Raw genomic sequence first — 16,879 nt, 5'->3', positions numbered from 1 at the left:
ACTCCACTAAGGTCGGTCTTAAAATGCCGTCTGCAACGCTGCCCCTTTTATATCTTACTTCAAACAAACATGGGGGGGACCGGGAGAACAATCACCTGACCGGAAAAACCCTTGGTGTATCTCGGCAGTGTTCAACCAGGAACAGCATCCCCTCCATTGTTTGCTATTCCTACAGCTGGTAGTCTTCAATCAGGTAGTGCGGCAGACTGGACAAAAGGTCACTTAGCATGGCAGTTCTCCATCAGGTCCTCATCCCGAGCGTTCCAATACATGAGCTTCATGTAAATCGCCAGGCAGTTCTCCATCAGGTCCTCACTCCCCAGCGTTCCACTTCATGAACTTCATGTAAATCGCCGGGCAGTTCTCCATCAGGTCCTCCATCCCGAGCGTTCCACTTCATGTAAATCGCCAGGCAGTTCTCCATCAGGTCCTCAATACCCAGCGTTCTACTTCATGAACTTCATGTAAATCGCCGGGCAGTTCTCCATCAGGTCCTCCGTCCCGAGCGTTCCACTTCATGTAAATCGCCAGGCAGTTCTCCATCAGGTCCTCAATACCCAGCGTTCCACTTCATGTAAATCGCCAGGCAGTTCTCCATCAGGTCCTCAATATCCAGCGTTCCACTTCATGAACTTCATGTAAATCGCCGGGCAGTTCTCCATCAGGTCCTCCGTCCCGAGCGTTCCACTTCATGTAAATCGCCAGGCAGTTCTCCATCAGGTCCTCAATACCCAGCGTTCCACTTCATGTAAATCGCCAGGCAGTTCTCCATCAGGTCCTCATTCCCCAGCGTTCCACTTCATGTAAATCGCCAGGCAGTTCTCCATCAGGTCCTCGTTCCCCAGCGTTCCACTTCATGAACTTCATGTAAATCGCCAGGCAGTTCTCCATCAGGTCCTCATTCCCCAGCGTTCCACTTCATGTAAATCGCCAGGCAGTTCTCCATCAGGTCCTCATTCCCCAGCGTTCTACTTCATGTAAATCGCCGGGCAGTTCTCCATCAGGTCCTCGTTCCCCAGCGTTCCACTTCATGAACTTCATGTAAATCGCAAGGCAGTTCTCCATCAGGTCCTCATTCCCCAGCGTTCCACTTCATGTAAATCGCCAGGCAGTTCTCCATCAGGTCCTCATTCCCCAGCGTTCTACTTCATGTAAATCGCCGGGCAGTTCTCCATCAGGTCATCGACCGTCACAGCCTCAAGATGCCGACAGGAAGGACGGTGGCAGAGGTTGCAGAGTGCGGTGGAAGGGCCCCCGCCGGCTGAATCAGACATCCCGGGTCCCCGAGACCCTCCCTCCCTCTGCAACCGTCCTTCCTGTCGGCATTTTGGGGCCGACGGTCACAGCGGCAGAGGTCACCTCGCTGCCTTTTGGAAGTTGTACAGCGAAGAGCGGTCAATCCCGAGCGTTCCAATACATGAGCTTCATGTAAATCGCCGGGCAGTTCTCCATCAGGTCCTCATTCCCCAGCATCCAATTCATGAACTTCATGTAAATCGCCAGGCAGTTCTCCATCAGGTCCTCAATCCCCAGCATCCACTTCATGTAAATCGCCAGGCAGTTCTCCATCAGGTCCTCTTTCCAAAAAAAAACAAACCAATTGAGGATTACAATCAAACCTCAAACAGTAATTTAATGTAAACCGCGGGGATGAATCCAATCATGAATGGGACATTGGATGACAAGATGGGGGGGGGGGGGATACTTTGATGCTCGTTTGTTCTGTGAATGCGCCGGACTGGATTTTGCTGATTTCTAAAGATTTTTGAAAAAAAAAATAAATTACAAAATAACATAAAAAAAAAACCAGAGAGAGAGAGAGAGAGAGAGAGAGCTAGGATTAAGTAAAGAAAAGTGGGCTCTGCTCCGGCACTGGCTCTTTTATAAAACTGAAGAGCTTACTGAGGGTGGGGTCCTCCCCCATCAATGTCTGCATGAAAGGAAGGTTTTGGGGTTGGTTTTTTGTTTTTACATAAAGTAGGAGTTTATAGAAGATCAAGTCAGGTGACCATTTATATTTTTTTTGTTGTTGTTTTTGCGGATCACAGCCTTCGCTCCGCCTTTGCACGGTCGCTGGCAGCCCGACCGCTGCCTCGCTCCCTTCCCTCTGCAACGCGCCTCCAAGGAGAGGGACCTCCTGGGGCGCCCTAGTAAGTTCCTCTGCCGTATTTTCGCCCCCGACACCGGATTCTCAGTGAATGAGAGGGCTCTCTCGCTCTCGCTCTCTCTCACCAGCGCTGATAACAGGTCACATTGCGGCCTGGACTTTTGCTCCCCCTTACACAGCTCCCTGCGGTTCAAGGGATTTACAATTGTCTTTTTTTTTTTTTTAACAACTGCCCCGGGCTCTTACTGTCCCCTTCGCCGGAGGGCACCCACCATCCCGGTAAAGCCGGGGCAGATGGGGGGTGGTGGAAGGGCCCCCACAGGCTGAAGGAGACAGGCCCGGGTCCCCGAGACCCTCTCTCTCCCCCCCCTCCCCTTTGCACATCCGTCTGAAAAGGCTGTTGTCGATCGGGGGGAGGTCGCGTCCTAGGAGGAGGCGGAGGCGTCCAGGCCGTTGTCTTCCTGCTGGGCCACCTCCATCTTGGAGAGGGCGGCGTGGATACGGAAGAGGGTCCTCGACTCCATGGAGTAATTCTTGTAATTATCTCTGGAACAACAGGAGGGGGAAAAAATTATATTTAATCCGGAAGTAGAGCAAAGGCGTTAAGGGGTGAGGAAGGAGGGTCTCGCCCTCATCAGGGCTATTAATCTGCGCGGGCGAATCATTGCGTAGGGGGCCCCCCCTTCCCTAAGTCCCTCTCGGCCTCACCGGGCCCGGGCCGGAGGGAACTGCCCGTGGACCAGAGGGGTCCCTTGCGGGTCTCGGTTCCCCCCAGGAGCACCGGCCCTTTAAAAAGATGGCGTCAGGGACTCCTCACCGGGAGGTTCCGAGGCCCCCCCCCCCCCGCGCTTCTCTAGCGCCCCCCGCCCACGGCCGGGAGGTCAGAAACCGGCCGGTAATCATCTCTCCTCCCCGGGAGGACAGGAGCCCTCCCTCCTGCATCCACCACCCCTCCTCAGCCAAATTCTTCCCTGCGTAAAATGGACAGGGGGGAGGGAGGGGGGGGCCACGTCCAGAGGAAGCAGAGCTCGGCTTCCCCCCCCCCGGCGCTCACCCCTTACCACGTTCCACTGCGCATTCACCCACCTTCCCGGCTCGCTCCCCCCCCCCCCCCCCCCCCACGCCGGTCCCTTTACCTTCTCCTCCAGGGGGGTGGGGTGAAGCGCCAGACGCAGGGAAAGTTCCCCCCCCCCCCCCGCAGCGGGTGGCTCCTTCCATTTTTATTAAACAATCGCCGTGCCACTTACTTGGCTCTCCTCAGGCCCCCCAGGGCCTCCCGCGTCCTGCCCTGCCGCGCCTGCAGGAGGCTGAGCTCCAGCAGGGCGTTGGGCACCAGGTAGTGATCGTAGCGGATCCTCTTCTCGCTGCGAGAAAACAGCCGGCGTTAATGGTGGGGGGGACGGGACGGTGGGCTCTCACCCCCAGAGCCCGAGGGTAGAGGTGGGGGGGGGGGGGGCTCCTCACCTGCGCTGGACGGCAGTGAAGCACTCCTCGGCCCGGCCGCTCTGCCCCAAGTGCTTCAGGCACATCCCCTTCAGTAGCTGCACCAGGCTGCTGTCGTCCTGCAGGTACTCGTTGGCTGATAAAAAAAAAAAAAAGGGCGCTAAGTTACTATCCAGATGCTGCTGTGCCCCTGCCCTTCCGAACACCCCCCCCGAGCGTTTTGTTTTTTTGTACCCTGCGGAGCCTGAAGCTTCTGCTCTGCCTCCACCAGAATCCCCAGGATGGTTTCCGTCAGCTTCGGCTGTTTCCCCAGGACGCTGAATCCGTTCCACATGTACATCATCTCCTGCGAAGGTTAGGGGGGGGGGGTGACGGGGGACGACACACACACACAAGATTTCAGCCTGGCGCGCCGTGGTCGGCAAGAGCAGATTTCGTTCAGAAATCCGCCCCCCCCCCCCCCCCCCCCCCCCCCCGTCGTTCATTCGTTTCGACATGAACGAAGGGTTTTCGTTTCCCTGTACTTCCCTGTAACATTTTAGGGCGAATCTGTTCTGCTGTTTTTAGAAAGCCGGCTTTGCCCACTGTGAACTCTTTTATTTGTAAGAAATTATCGTCGATTGTTTCTGAAGTGCAGCGGGACGGGAGTTAACGGCGGCTTGCTGGGCTGAGCATGGGACGCGGCTGCCTTATTAAATGCCAAGCACCGCGCACAGGAGTGCCGCCCCCCTCCCCGTTCTCACCCCCTTTCCCCCCCCCCCCCCCCACCCGCAGCCTCACCAGCGCCGGCACGGGAAGTCCCACCGGTTCCTTCGCCTTGTACCTCCGAGCTTTCCGAACGGCGAACTTCTCGGTGGGAGGAGACTTCCCCGCAATCTTCTGCTTCAGGGAAGATACCCGCCTGTAGGGGGGGGGGGGGGGTGGTGAGAAACGGGGCTGTGAATCTGAGCGAGAGGGCAGGTGGCGCGCGGCGGGGGTTACCTGAAGAGGTCCGCCTCCTGCTCCCCCAGGGGACGGGGCTCCTCCGGCGGCAGCATGCTGAGGAAGGCGGCCTTCATGTACACGTACATCGCCTGAGGAGAGAAGCGGAGCGGGAGTCGGAGGAGGTGAAGCAGGGAGGTGGGGGGGGGGGGCGGCGGAGACACCGTCCCACCCGCGCCTGCGGAGAACCGTTACCCCCTTCCCCTCCCCTCCCGCTGACCTTGGACCAGCGGCTCTCCTGGCTGAGCAGGTCGGCGTAGAAGTAGGCCACCTTCCACACGGCCTGGTAGGCGAAGCACCACATGAGCTCCCAGTAACCCATGTGGTGGAGCTGCTTCCAGGCCTGCTGGACGGCACAGCCTTCCTCGAAGCGTCTTATGGCCTGGAGGGGATGGGGGGGGGGGGGGAGAGACGAGAGAAGCTTAGGGTGAGAAAGAACTCCCGGTGAGAGAGAGAGAGAGAGAGGGGAGGGGGCGACCTCTCCCTGCTCCACCTGATTAACTCCTCCTCACCTCGTTAATGTTCCCTCTGATTTCTTCTATCCTCCCCGCGAAGAACAGGAAGATGGCGCTCTGGAACGAGAGGAGGGAGGCTGAGGGCTCGATGCACGAACATCCCCCCCACCACCACCACCACCAGCCCACCCCGTTCGCTCCCTCCTCCTCCTCCTCCTCCTCCACCCAGCTCTCCCCTCTTACCCTGGGGAAGCAGCCGAGGGTAGGGCCTCAGGAGTCCTTCGGCTTCTTCGACGCCTCCGTCTCCCGTACCTGCGGGGGCAGAGCAGGCCCTGAGAAGGGGGAGGGGGTGTGGGGGCTAAGCAAGCAGGCGCCCCCCTCCCCCGAGGCTGGCGGCATCCCACCCCGAAGCGCTCTGGGAACGCGGTTCGGACGAAAGGCACAGGACGCAGCCGCAGGCCTGATGCAATGTTAAGGGAGCAGGGACGTGGGGGGTGGGTGGGTGATGGGGCTGGAGGAGGGGGATGTAGCGCAGAGCCTCGCGCTCCCGCGCCACTCCTGGAGACTGGATCTCCCAACGGGGGGGGGGGGGGGGGGCGAGGAACCACTCCCCCCCCCCCCCACCTTCCCGGCTGATCCGTGCTCGTCGAGGCCAAGAAAATGCAACAGAACCAGACCTGGCTCAGCCTGCGCCCGCCGGCCCCCAAATCTTTCCGAAGACGCTGATGTAAAACACCCCCCCCCCCCCCCCCCCACCAGCGCCCTCTTACCCAGGATGAAGGTGAGGAAGGTGTAATAGCAGAGCAGCAGCATGGTGCAGAGCAGCGAGCGCAGGTTAGGAGACGCCGCGCCTTCCTGCAAACGGGACAACCCGTAATCCTGCGGAGACAGGAGGGGGGGAGCGAGGAGAGGGTCGTCAGAGGCCTCCGGACCTGGCCACCCCCGGACCTGGCCACCCCCGGACACCCGGCCACCCCGGACCCGGCCACCCCCGGACCCACGCACCCCCCGTAACCCTGGAAGAAGGAAGGAGCTGCCGGACGGGTACTCGCCTTGTCGCCAGAGAATCCGGCAAATTCCAGGAGCTTGAGGATCCGCGGAGGGAAGAGCGAGAGAGTCTGCGGGAGACAAAAAAATAAAATTAAAAAAATCCAAGATGCCACCGCCTGCCCAAGAGGGACGGACGAAGCAAGGAAGACAAGACAGATCTCGGGGGTGGGATCTCTGCAGACAGTGGGGAAACACACACACACCCCCCCCCCCCCCCCCCGAGCGACAGGGCCGGCGCCATCTCCCCTGCCGAGGGCTCGGGCGTCCGGGGACCGCCGCGTCACGCCTAAAAAAAAAAAAAAAAAAAAGGTCCATCCCAGCACGGTAAGTCCACGCAGCTGCCGCTCACCAGGTTAAAGGCCCCGACCCCCAGCGCCACGCCCCCCTGCAGGTGCCGGTGCGACTCCCCGTGGCGGAAGTCCCGAGAACGGATGACGTTGTTCAGCTCTCTACAAAAAAAATAAAAAAGAGGAGGAAGAGATTATAAATTAATCTGAGGCCTTCTGCTAGCCGGGAGGAGGCGTTGCTCACTCTCCCCCTAGTGCCCTTCCCTGCCCTGTAATAAAACCTCGCGTGCGGAGGGCACCAGAACCCCCTTCAGACCATCCGACTGTATTCAAATCGACAACAGGAGCAGCCTCCTTTGCAAGCCGTAGCAGCGAGAGGCCAGAGTCCTGCTGCCTGGAAACTCCAGCGACAATCCCACCGCTGCCACCATTCTCGGTCCAGCGAAATCTCTTGGGTTCTGATCATTCGTATCTGTTCGTGTACCCCCTTTGTGTTCGTTCCTGTGTTTGATTGCAAATTGCGATTCAACCGGTATTGTAATTTTCGATTATAAATTTGACTGCGATCTGCCTTAAGAGTAACCTAGGAAAAGATGGAATTCCGAAATCTTTATAAATTCTTCCTCTCTCACCTGTATATTAGGTAGCTGGTCCGCACTTTGATACCCCCCTTAATAAAGTTCACCATGTTCTCATCCTAAGCGAAATCAACCGCATACCGGGAGAAAAAGACAGAGAAAAAAAGCAGTTTAGTGACCGAAGCGATGCATAGGTCACAGCCCATCAAGCCTCCGACGCTCCCGGGCATTTCAGGCTCAGCCCAGCAAAGTCACCGACACTCCCAGCCCAGATCATCTCAGGCTCAAACCCAGGAAGCCACCGACGCTCCCAGACATCTCAGGCTCGGCTCAGCCCAGCATTTCAGGCTCAGCCCAGCAAGCCACCGACGACGCTTTCCCAGCCCAGATTGTCGGCCCGGCACGCATCAACGCTCGCAGGAAGTCACTGGCATTCCCAGTCTAAGTCTACGGTTTGCGAGGTTTTATTACCTGCAGGAAGGTGAGAGCCGCTCTCTGCAAGAGACACTCTGCGTAGCACACCTCAGCATGGACCTGCTCTGCAAGGGTTAAAAACAGAAGGCACAACCTCTGTCCCACAACCTTCTTGGGATTATCAGCAGCAGGGGAGTGAGGGGTAAAGCCTGGGATTATCAGCAGCGGGGGGACTGAGGGGTAAAGCCTGGGATTATCAGCAGCGGGGGAAGTGAGAGGTAAAGCCTGGGATTATCAGCAGCGGGGGGAGTGAGGGGTAAAGGCTGGGATTATCAGCAGCGGGGGGAGTGAGGAGTAAAGCCTGGGATTATCAGCAGCGGGGGCAGTGAGAGGTAAAGCCTGGGATTATCAGCAGCGGGGGGAGTGAGGGTTAAAGCCTGGGATTATCAGCGGGGGGGGGAGTGAGGGGTAAAACCTGGGATTATCAGCAGCGGGGGAGTGAGGAGTAAAGCCTGGGATTATCAGCAGCGGGGGAAGTGAGGGGTAAAAGCCTGGGATTATCAGCAGTGGGGGGAGTGAGGAGTAAAGCCTGGGATTATCAGCAGCGGGGGCAGTGAGAGGTAAAGCCTGGGATTATCAGCAGCGGGGGGAGTGAGGGGTAAAGCCTGGGATTATCAGCAGCGGGGGGGGAGTGAGGGGTAAAGCCTGGGATTATCAGCAGCGGGGGGAGTGAGGGGTAAAACCTGGGATTATCAGCAGCGGGGGAGTGAGGAGTAAAGCCTGGGATTATCAGCAGCGGGGGAAGTGAGAGGTAAAGCCTGGGATTATCAGCAGGGGGGGGAGTGAGGGGTAAAGCCTGGGATTATCAGCAGGGGGGGGAGTGAGGGGTAAAACCTGGGATTATCAGCAGCGGGGGAGTGAGGAGTAAAGCCTGGGATTATCAGCAGCGGGGGAAGTGAGAGGTAAAGCCTGGGATTATCAGCAGCGGGGGGGTGAGGGGTAACGCCAGTGAGTAAGCAGAATCTGTGGTATTGTGGTAAGTTGTACAAATCGGCATGAGACGGGATGAACGTGCAGGTCTCCCGCTGCCATCATAAGTCTGCGGGAGAGGGAAGGAGCCCGTAGGTGTCTGATCACGACTGTAAATATTTTAATCTTTCGTAAGCAAAATGATCATTTAAAAAACAGGAAGGCGAGAGGAGGAGAAGTGGCTGCCGCCCTGCACGTAGGGTGCCCCCTTCCCTACTGAAGGAAGGAGGATCCGCGGGGGCCGGGGCCACAGCAGCTCACCCCCCCTGGTTTATGCGTGGGACTGACCTTCTGTGAATGCATCGCTGCCCGACTTGGTCACCAAAGAGCCAAGCAGTGGGGACTTCCTCCGAAACCTTAAGTTAAAAAAAAAAAAAAGGAGTAGGAAGTGTAAATTCATCAAAACAACAGTGGCACCCGAAGCACAGCACTGATAATTCACCCGAAGCACAGCACTGATAATTCACCCAAAGCACAGCACTGATAATTCCCCCGAAGCACAGCACTGATAATTCCCCCAAAGCACAGCACTGATAATTCACCCAAAGCACAGCACTAATAATTCCCCCGAAGCACAGCACTGATAATTCACCCAAAGCACAGCACTGATAATTCACCCAAAGCACAGCACTAATAATTCCCCCGAAGCACAGCACTGATAATTCCCCCAAAGCACAGCACTGATAATTCACCCAAAGCACAGCACTGATAATTCACCCAAAGCACAGCACTGATAATTCCCCCGAAGCACAGCACTGATAATTCACCCAAAGCACAGCACTGATAATTCCCCCGAAGCACAGCACTGATAATTCCCCCGAAGCACAGCACTGATAATTCACCCAAAGCACAGCACTGATAATTCCCCCGAAGCACAGCACTGATAATTCACCCAAAGCACAGCACTGATAATTCCCCCGAAGCACAGCACTGATAATTCACCCAAAGCACAGCACTGATAATTTACAGCGAAACCCAGTCCTGACAGGACGCCCCCCCCCCCCCCTGACCCTGCAGGGAGCGGCACGGAGAAGCCACCGCCTCGGCACCGGGGCTGATCCGGTGCGTCCCTGGACCCCGCGGGCCCCCACAGCTCCGAGAGCCAGGGCAATTTAATTTTTTTTTTATTTTAAATTATCCCAGGAGTTGCTGTGGACGGGGGGACGGGGGTGGGTTTTTTTTGGGTACCTCTGACAGATTTCCTGGGCCTCCTTCATGGTCTGTCCGGCCCGGACGAGGTCGTCGTGTTGGAAGGTCATCATGGCCTGCATTCCCAGGACGGTGGCGTGGACCAGGGCGTGGTACATGCTCTCTCTGATCCTGAGGGAAGGAGAAGTGGCTAAATTATGAGAGCCTCGTTCCCTGCGGAGACCTGGGGAGGGGACGGGGATTAGGAGCTGAATGTGCAGTCAGGGGTTCCAGGTCCCCGGGATTCGCCTTCCCGTTTCCTCTCCGTGGACCCTTAAATGGTAAGTCAGGCAATTCGGGAACATTTATCGATTTGAATTGCTTTAGCTTAAGGTGTAATTCAGTAACAAATGAGACAGTCCTGGGCCACGTCTTTTAAGCTCAGGAAATGCCTAGATTTTTAGAAGACTGTCAGCACTGTATAAATACCTCGTACAGCCTCGCACGCACTGTCAGCACTGTATAAATATAATAACACTTTGTACACCCCACATCCATTGTCAGTGCTGTATAAACACAACACCGCCTCATACAGTTCTGTGCACACTGTCAGCACTGTATAAATACCTCGTACAGCCTTGCACGCACTGTCAGCACTGTATAAATAACACCTCGTACAGCCCCGCACACACTGTCAGCACTGTATAAATATAACACTTTGTACAAGCCCCGTGCACACTGTCAGCATTGTATAAATATAATAACACATTGTACAGCCCCACATCCATTGTCAGTGCCGTATAAAAACAACACCTCATACAGTTCCATGCACACTGTCAGCACTGTATAAATAACACCTCATATAGCCTCGCACACACTGTCAGCACTGTATAAATATAAAACTTTGTACAGCCCCATGCACACTGTCAGTACTGTATAAATAACACCTCGTACAGCCCCGCACACAGTCAGCACTGTATAAATATAAGTTTGTACAGCCCCATGCACACTGTCATCACTGTATAAATAATACCTCGTGCAGCCCTGCACACTGTCAGCACTGTATAAATGTAATAATACATTGTACAGCCCCACATCCATTGTCAGTGCTGTATAAACACAACACCGCCTCGTAAAGTTCCCTGCACACTGTCAGCACCGTATAAATATAATAATACCTCATACACTGTGTCTGTCAGCACACACTAGTTGTGAGTACACACCTCGGTCGAAGACATTCCAAGCTATCACTGAAGCGGTTAGAGAGGAAGAGATTCAGGGCTTCCATGCACTCATCCAGAGAGGTTTTGAGATCCAGCTGAGGACAACTGTGAAAGAGGATACACAGGAGAATGAAAGACTGACCCTTCCAGGGTGACATTCTGGGACAGGACGGGCTCTGTGACAGCAGCCACCATCCCTGCTGGAGGGGGGGAGCCAGCTGTTCCAACCCCTGTAACGCACCGCCGTGCAGGAAGACATCAGCACGTGCGGCTTCCAGTTAAAACTCTCTTCCCTTAGGCATTGCACATAGGAAGGGCACTTCAAAGCTCGGGATGTGTTCTGTCCTAGTGGCTGGACAGCAATCAGCGCGGTTAGAGACATCCACCCAGGGCAAAACACATTCTGAGCTTCCTGCTCCACTTGCACTCTGCAGTAACCGAGTGACTTGAAAATGAACAGTTTCAACCCACAAAAGTGAGCTCAAGTGAGCAATAAGCCAGCAGATATGCTCACACACACACACACACACAGGCATTACCACAACAACCTTCTCACTGCACAGCTGGCGGGGATAAAGTTCCACTGGAATCAATAAATATCACAGGACACTAGGAAGCCTCATGTGACGCTTCTAAGAAAACTAAAAAGTCATGGGATAGGAGGCGATGTCCTTTCGTGGATTGCAAACTGGTTAAAAGACAGGAAACAGAGAGTAGGATTAAATGGGCAATTTTCTCAGTGGAAAAGGGTAAACAGTGGAGTACTGGGACCGGTGCTTTTCAATATATTTATAAATGAACTGGAAAGGTTATCAAATTTGCGGACGATACAAAATTATTCATACCATCCGGTCCAGGTGATTTGCTACTCTTTAGTTTGTCAATCTGGCCTACTACATCTTCCTGGTTCACAGTGATTTGGTTCAGTTCGTCAGACTCATCACCCATGAAAACCATCTCCGGAACTGGTATCTCCCCAACATCCTCATTAGTAAACACGGAAGCAAAGAATTCATTTAGTCTTTCTGCAATGGCCTTATCTTCCCTAAGAGCCCCTTTAACCCCTTGGTCATCTAATGGTCCAACCGACTCCCTTACAGGTTTCTTGCTACGGATATATTAAAAAAAAGTTTTTATTATGAGTTTTTGCCTCTATGGCCAACTTCATTTCAAATTCTCTCTTCACCTGTCTTATCAATGTTTTACACTTAACTTGACAATGCTTATGTTTTATCCTATTTTCTTCAGATGGATCCTTCTTCCAATTTTTGAAGGATGGGGTTTTTTTTGGCTAAAATAGCCTCTTTCACCTCACCTTTAGTGTTAGAGCTGCAGATTTACTTACTGTCCCCCTTCCAGTTATTAGTTTAAATTTGATCACGTTATGATCACTGTTGCCAAGTGGCCCCACCACCGTTACTTCTCTCACCAAATCCTGCATTCCACTAAGAATTAAATCTAAAATAGCTCCCTCTCTTGTTGGTTCCTGAACCAATTGCTCCATGAAGCAGTCATTTATTACATCCAGGAACTTTATGTCTCTACCAAGTCCTGATGTTACATTTACCCAGTCAATATTGGGGTAATTGAAGTGAACAGTTAATTGTTGTCACAACGAGTACAAAATCTTACAAAAACACGTTATGCAATTGACTTTTTTTTCAAAATGTGCAATGCAATTGTGAACTTTTTTGCTTCTTGCTAAAGGACCATCATAACACACGAGGGCATACTGACTTATTTGTAATCATGTATTGCCTCTTCGGGTCATACTTAATCATGGGTCCATGTCCTTTATTACTAAACACTTTTACTTAATTTTGTGATTTTTTGGGGGGTTTTTTCAAACAATATTTTCTTTAAAATGGTACCTTCCTTTGTGTGTTGCTTCTTCACTTTTCTCTTGAAGGGCTGAAGCAGGGCTAATCGCCCTTCAAGAGAAAATCATCCCCGAATGATCTTCCAAGTAAAAGCATCGAGCGCGGTTGCACCGAGTGAAGAAGCAATGAGTAAAAGCATCGAGCGCGGTTGCACCGAGTGAAGAAGCAATGAGTAAAAGCATCGAGCGCGGTTGCACCGAGTGAAGAAGCAACACCCAAAGGAAGGTACCATTTTAAAGAAAATATTGTTTGAAAAAACCCCCAAAAAAATCACAAAATTAAGCAAAAGTGTGAATATGAATCAGTTATTTACTTTTTAATATATAGAAGGACTAGGGGGCACACCATGAAGTTAGCACATAGCACATTTAAAACTAATCAGAGAAAATTCTTTTTCACTCAATGCACAATTGCAACTTGGTTTATAAAAGGTTCAGATAAGGTCCTGGAGAATTCCATAAACTACTGCAAAGGGTGCAGGGCCTCAGAAGCTGAGGAAGTCAATCCCTGGATTCCTCTCCCAGGGGATGCAGGGAGCAGTATGCAGATGAGCCTTCCAAGCCTCCTGTACTGCAAAGAGTATGGGGCTTCTGGAAGCTGGGGCTGTGGAAGTCAATCCCTGGATGCGGTGACCTCTGGACTCCTCTCCCAGGGGATGCAGGGAGCAGTATGCAGATGAGCCTTCTAAGCCTCTTCTACTGCAAAGAGTACGGGACTTCTGGAAGCTGGGGCTGTGGAAGTCAATCCCTGGATCGCTTGCGGTGACCTCTGGACTCCTCTCCGGGGGGATACTGGGAGCAGTATGCAGATGAGCCTTCCAGGCCTCCTCTACTATTAGGAGCTCCACCCAGGAGAAAGCTCTAGGCATCATAGTGGATAATACATTGAAATTGTCAGCTCAGTATTCAGGTGTTAGGAATTATTAGGAAGGGAATGGTGAATAAAACGGAAAATGTCATAATGCCTCTGTATCGCTCCATGGTGAGACCGCACCTTGAATACTGTGTACAATTCTGGTCGCCGCATCTCAAAAAAGATATAATTGCGATGGAGAAGGTACAGAGAAGGGGGACCAAAATGATAAAGGGGATGGAATGGCTCCCCTATGAGGAAAGGCTGAAAAGGTTAGGACTTTTCAGCTTGGAGAAGAGACGGCCGAGGGGGGATATGATAGAGGTGTTTAAAATCATGAGAGGTCTAGAACGGGTAGATGTGACTCGGTTTTTTACTCTTTCGGATAATAGAAGGACTAGGGGTCACTCCATGAAGTTAGCATGTGGCACATTTAAAACTAATCGGAGAAAGTTCTTTTTCACTCAACACACAATTAAACTCTGGAATTTGTTGCCAGAGGATGTGGTTAGTGCAATTAGTGCAGCTCGGTTTATAAAAGATTCAGATAAGTTCCTGGAGGAGAAGTCCATAAACTGCTATTAATCAACAGGGAATAGCCACTGCTATCACTGGCATTAGCAGCACAGGTTCTTCTTAGTGTTTGGGTACTTGCAGGTTCTTGTGGCCTGGATTGGCCACTGTTGGAAACAGGATGCTGGGCTTGATGGACCCTCGGTCGGACCCAGTATGGCAGGTTCTTATGTTCTTAGCAAGAATGGAGTAGTGAGGAGAAGCTGCTCCCAGGTACGGCAAGCGGGTCACAGTGATTGTGATTCGGAAGGTTCAGACCTCACAGCCACAACTTTCCCGCTGCTGCCCTGCTCGTGACATCCACCCCCATCCTGCCCTTTCCAAACAGCGCCGGTCCCTCCTTCCACGGGGGGGGGGGGGGGGGGGGGAGCCACCTTGCCCTTCCTGCTCTCCACTTCACAAACAAGGGCGCGGGAGGCCTGGACTTTGCCCACCCCTTTGTTTTCTCACCTGGGGGGAGGCGACTGCCTGGCCAGCGAGGGAGCGGCGCAGCTCACCAGCAGCACCAGGGGCATTACAAATGCCCTTCCTACCGCTGCAAGGGGGGCAGACAAAACTAGACCAGCGCACTCCCTCTCTCCACTGCCTCTGACTCTTTATTTCTCACCCCAGGGAAGTCTCTTTTGAAAGCAGCGCCTGCTCGTCAGACCAGCTCTTCTGAAGCTGAGTAAACTGGAGGGTGCGCTTGCGTCGAGGGTCATCAGTAAATCCGCTCCCCGCAAGCGTCGCACTGATACACGTAACGTATGAATACAGCACAGACAGCCGAAGAGCGGATTCTCATCAGAGCCCTATGCAGGCGTCACACTGATACACGTAACGTATGAATACAGCACCGACAGCTGAAGAGCGGATTCTCATCAGAGCCCTATGCAGGCGTCACACTGATACACGTAAAGCATGAATACAGCACAGACAGCTGAAGAGCAGATCTTCATCAGAGCCCCATGCAGGCGTCACACTGATACACATAACGTATGAATACAGCACTGACAGCTGAAGAGCGGATCCTCATCAGAGCCCTATGCAGGCGTCACACTGATACACGTAACGTATGAATACAGCACCGACAGCTGAAGAGCGGATTCTCATCAGAGCCCCATGCAGGCGTCACACTGATACACGTAACATATGAATACAGCACCGACAGCAGATCTTCATCAGAGCCCCATGCAGGGGTCACACTGATACACATAAAGCATGAATACAGCACAGACGGCTGAAGAGCAGATCTTCATCAGAGCCCCATGCAGATGTCACACTGATACACGTAAAGCATGAATACAGCACCGACAGCTGAAGAGCGGATCTTCATCAGAGCCCCATGCAGATGTCACACTGATACACGTAACGTATGAATACAGCACAGACAGCTGAAGAGCGGATTCTCATCAGAGCCCCATGCAGGCGTCACACTGATACACGTAACATATGAATACAGCACAGACAGCAGATCTTCATCAGAGCCCCATGCAGGGGTCACACTGATACACATAAAGCATGAATACAGCACAGACGGCTGAAGAGCAGATCTTCATCAGAGCCCCATGCAGGTGTCACACTGATACACGTAAAGCATGAATACAGCACAGACAGCTGAAGAGCAGATCTTCATCAAAGCCCCATGCAGGTGTCACACTGATACACGTAAAGCATGAATACAGCACAGACAGCTGAAGAGCAGATCTTCCCCATGCAGGGTCACGCTGATAAATATAAAGCATGAATACAGCACAGACAGTTGAAGCATAGACTTAGGGAAGGAGACTTGTATAACCAGGTCTTGTTACCATAATATTATAATAGCTACGCGGCTTTTCTTCCGAGTAGGAAAGTGAAAAGTTAGCCTAAGCCAGGACCAAGAGCAGAAGAGGAAAGGGAGAGCAGGTCTATTGCGCTGTTGTGACAGTGCCTTCTCCGGGTCAGCCCCACACACACCAAACCCCCCCCCCCCCCCCCCCCAGTCCCGGCTGAGATCGGAGGGCGGGGCCGCCTCACCTGGCCGCAGGTGCAGGCTCCAGGGCCATGTTGAGTGAGCCGGGACGGGGCTCCGGCTCCCTATGGCCTCCGCTGCAGGACTGGCAGTGGGGAGGGCGGAGCCGGCAGGTGGGAGGGGCACATCCCTGCCAACACCACCACTGCCCCCCCATCCCACAGCAGAGATCCGGGCCCTCCTGCAGGGCCAGCCCTCATGCATAGGCATGAATTGCATTTGCACAGAATCGAGGCAGTGCCTCTCTGCTCTTGGACATCCTAACCAGACTGGTTTGTGACCCTCCAGGATGGGACTTGCTCACCCCCTTCTGTAACAGGTAGTGTGGCACACCTACGACAGGTCGACTACCAACCCCTCCAGCACTCACATACGTGCCACGGCTACAGTGAGACTCACACCCGTGGCAGGCGCTGCCCAGCCCGGCAGTGACAGGTGTAACGTGACACACCTGCAACAGCCCCATGTCCAGTCCCTGGCGCCCATGAAGCCCAGCTGAGGTGACAGGCAGAGATGCCACTCGGGGGGGGGGGGGGGGGGGGGAAGAGTTGATAAGAAACCAACGCCTACAGCGTCTGCAGGGCCAGAGCATGCAAAGCTCCTGAGCAAACCGTCCTCCAGGTAGGGGGGAACTGCCATTCCCAGCAGCAACACACCTGTGACGGGTACTGTCACCCCCTGCAGGGACAGGCAGAACAGGCGCTGGCAACCCCAGCAGCAACAGACCCCTGACAGGTATAACACACACCTGATAAGGTAGGTGAAGCACCCGCGACAGGTGCTGCCAACCCCAGCAGTAACACACCTGACAGGTAAGCCGTCACCCCCAGTACTAAAGCACCTAGGACAGGTACAGTATGACACACCCGTGACAAAACAGTCTGAT

At 53.6% G+C, this 16,879-nt stretch overlaps 1 protein-coding gene across 1 annotated transcript; it reads right to left on the bottom strand.

The window, feature by feature from the left end:
• Nucleotides 1-764: 764 nt before the first annotated feature.
• LOC115080826 (tetratricopeptide repeat protein 39A-like) lies at nucleotides 765-16,070 on the bottom strand. The gene is made up of 18 exons (XM_029585267.1): nucleotides 15,999-16,070; nucleotides 10,696-10,800; nucleotides 9,533-9,664; nucleotides 8,633-8,700; nucleotides 7,373-7,440; nucleotides 6,956-7,020; nucleotides 6,386-6,485; nucleotides 6,039-6,104; nucleotides 5,757-5,865; nucleotides 5,230-5,298; nucleotides 5,044-5,123; nucleotides 4,752-4,913; nucleotides 4,532-4,623; nucleotides 4,331-4,451; nucleotides 3,785-3,896; nucleotides 3,572-3,686; nucleotides 3,355-3,471; nucleotides 765-2,653 (listed from the first exon to the last, which is right to left on the bottom strand). Exons 1-18 carry the CDS (start codon nucleotides 16,025-16,027, stop codon nucleotides 2,533-2,535), a joined length of 1,731 nt encoding a protein of 576 aa, XP_029441127.1. The 5' UTR covers nucleotides 16,028-16,070; the 3' UTR covers nucleotides 765-2,532.
• Nucleotides 16,071-16,879: the final 809 nt, after the last annotated feature.

Source organism: Rhinatrema bivittatum, chromosome 19 (assembly GCF_901001135.1).
Source record: "Rhinatrema bivittatum chromosome 19, aRhiBiv1.1, whole genome shotgun sequence".
Taxonomy (NCBI): domain Eukaryota; kingdom Metazoa; phylum Chordata; class Amphibia; order Gymnophiona; family Rhinatrematidae; genus Rhinatrema; species Rhinatrema bivittatum.
This window is presented reverse-complemented; position numbering and strand designations above follow the sequence as displayed.